The 2,705-nt window shown below is 57.1% G+C and overlaps 1 protein-coding gene across 1 annotated transcript in view; it reads right to left on the bottom strand.

The window, feature by feature from the left end:
• Positions 1-2,705, bottom strand: part of LOC105555593 (cystathionine beta-synthase-like) — a 33,968-nt gene that overhangs the window by 8,287 nt on the left and 22,976 nt on the right. Inside the window, exons 13-14 of the mRNA XM_012002608.1 lie at positions 2,084-2,256; positions 1,362-1,403 (exon numbers count right to left, since the gene is read on the bottom strand). Coding sequence (XP_011857998.1) covers positions 1,362-1,403; positions 2,084-2,256 — 215 coding nt within the window. The remainder of the gene's footprint in view (positions 1-1,361; positions 1,404-2,083; positions 2,257-2,705) is intronic.

The raw sequence follows: 2,705 nt of genomic DNA, 5'->3' as shown, positions 1-2,705 counted from the left end.
TGGTCTCGATCTCCTGACCTCGTGATCCGCCCGCCTCGGCCTCCCAAAGTGCTGGGATTACAGGCTTGAGCCACTGCGCCCGGCCAGAATATTTTAAAAAATAAATTAGTTGAGCATGGTGGCACATGCTTGTGGTCCCAGCTACTTGGGAGACTGAGGCAGAAGGATCAGTTAAGCACAGGAAGTCGAGCCCGCAGCGAGCTGTGATGGAACCACTGCACTCCAGTCTGGGCAACAGAGCAAGACCCTGTCTCTAAAAACAGACAAAAACCCCTTGCCACCACGGGCAGCACACAGCTCCCATATCTGGCCTGATTCTGTCTTCACCCCTACTGCCTTCTCCTGGCAAGCGTGGGCTCGGTGTTAATGCTGGCCCAGGTTCCCACGATGGTTAATTTTAATACAGATTAACGGGGCCGTGGGGAGCCCAGGCATTGGTCACACATCATTCTGGGCGTGTGTGAGGGGATTTCTTGATTAGCACAAGAGTCAACACGCGTGCTACTGTGGAGGGCCTCACCCAAGCAGCTGAGGCCTGAATAGAACCAAAGGTGGAATTTCCTGCCTTGGGGCTTGAACCGCTGGCTCTCCAGTCTCCAGCCTGCCGCCTCACCCTGCAGATCTCAGGGTCTGTCAGCCTCTGTGATCTCATGAGCCAGTTCCTTAACACAGATCTCATTCCCTCCCTCTCTCCCCTCCCCACACATCCTCTCGGTCCTGCGTCTCCGCAGGACCCTATGCCAGCTGTCATGAGGCACAGAGGGGTGAGCAGGGTAGGGGTAAGGAACATCCAGGCAGAGCCCTCGGAGCCCATCCCCACTCTGCCACGGCTGTCACTCCTATCTTTGTAGGCAGAGGTCCCTACTTAGCGCCCCAGGAAAACCAGGGAACCCAGATGAGATCAGCTCCTTGCGTTTCGGGGACACTGAGGCACAGTGACAGTGTTGAAGAAGGGAGCCCTGAGTGCCGCAGGCTTCTGTGGCCCTGAGGCAGTGAACCAGGGCTGGCCGGTGGGCTTTCCGACGACGGCCAGGTGGTGGTATGTTAGGTCTTGGGGGCTGTGCCATCTCTGTTGTGACCGCACAGCCCCGACCTGCTCGAAAGCAGCCACAGGCAGTGGTGACAAGCGTGGACATGCTCCAGGAAGACTTGAGTTGGGGACCCTGACATTGGCATTTGCATCCTTTTTTTTTTTTTTTTTTTTTTCTGAGATGTTCAAACACAAGTAAATGTGAGATGAAGAGGGGAACCCTCCTACCCAAGCTTGGGGGTGGGTCCAGGGCCCTGGAAAGCCTTCATTTGCCATGGGGAGGCTGTGATTCTGAACCAGAGAGCCATTCTGAGGGGTGGGTGTTACCTACCTGCAGGCCCCCCCACCACACCTGCCCAGGCCTGGTCCCGCGCTGCAGAGCCAAGGATGGGAGATGGGGTTAGACTCGGGGCCCTCACGGACCAGCCTCAGCCGCCCAGTGCTCACCCACTGCACACAGGCCTGGTGGGTGGGCAGGCTCCGGGCTCCAGGCCCCCTCCCAACTCTTCCTGTGGGCCCCGGGCCGAGGGCTGCCATCTATAACCCAAAACCTGCGAGCGACTCTCCTGGCCTGTGGGGATGTGGTGGGGATGCCCGGGGATGTGCTCAGGAGTCGCCAAACCTCACGAGCTCGCTGGGAGCAGGGCTCCGAGGACAGCCCACGAGTGGCTCCTCTGAGACCCACGTGGGGGTTTCTGTTCAGAGCAGCCCCCCGAAGGCCACGAGGCTGTTGGGGCAAACACCTGCCTCTCCAGGGCTGCAGGACATGGCCAGGGTCAGGACTTGAAACCCTTCCAGATGTTTCTGGGCTTGTCCCTGAGAGTCCCCAAGACTGCTGGCCTCCCGGGAGGCAAAGGGCCCTACCCTGTGTGGCCTGAGGGGTCCCTGCAGGAATCGTAGGTGCAGCCCACCAGCCCGGGGCGTGTGGGAGGCCCGGGCATAAAGACTGGGTGTCACTGAAGGTCAGCACCACCCACTCCCCTAACACCCCGCGGGGGACGGGGTGGCCTGACCCCAGTGAGAATCCCATGCACAGAGCAGGTCTCCACTCACACTGGATCTGCTCGTGCACCACCAGGGCGAAGTGGTCCATCTCCAGGATGTGCGAGAGCCTGCCCAGCGTGTCCGTCAGGCGGATCTGCAAGGGAAGCGCGGTCAGTGGGCCCCACTGGTCCCAGGAAAAGGAACACGGGTGACAGGAAAGCATCGCGCGAAAGGATCCTAACCTAGGAATCAGAGGGTGACAGGACACACTGAGAAAGACCCTTTGAGGAGGCCAGGCACGGCAGCTCACACCTGTAATCCCAGCACTTTGGGAGGCCGAGGAGGGCAGATCACTTGAGGTCACGAGTTCGAGACCAGCCCGGCCAACATGGTGAAACCCTGTCTCTATTAAAAATACAAAAATTAACAGGGCGTGGTGGTGAGTGCCTGCAATCCTAGCTACTCAGGAGGCTGAGGCAGGAGAATGGCTTGAACCTGGGAGGCAGAGGTTACAGTGAGCTGAGATCCGGCCACTGCACTCCAGCCTGGGCAACAGAGGGTGACTCAGTCTCAAAAAAATAAAATTAAAATAAAATAAAATAAAATGAAATGAAATAAAATAAAATAATAAAATAAAATAAAAAATAAAATAAAAAATACCTTTTGAGGAACTATCAAATTAAGAAAGGGG

The sequence above is a fragment of the Mandrillus leucophaeus genome, unplaced genomic scaffold (genome assembly GCF_000951045.1).
Source record: "Mandrillus leucophaeus isolate KB7577 unplaced genomic scaffold, Mleu.le_1.0 Scaffold69, whole genome shotgun sequence".
NCBI classification, from domain to species: domain Eukaryota; kingdom Metazoa; phylum Chordata; class Mammalia; order Primates; family Cercopithecidae; genus Mandrillus; species Mandrillus leucophaeus.
Note: the sequence above shows the minus strand (reverse complement) of the source record. Positions and strands in the feature narration are given on the sequence as shown.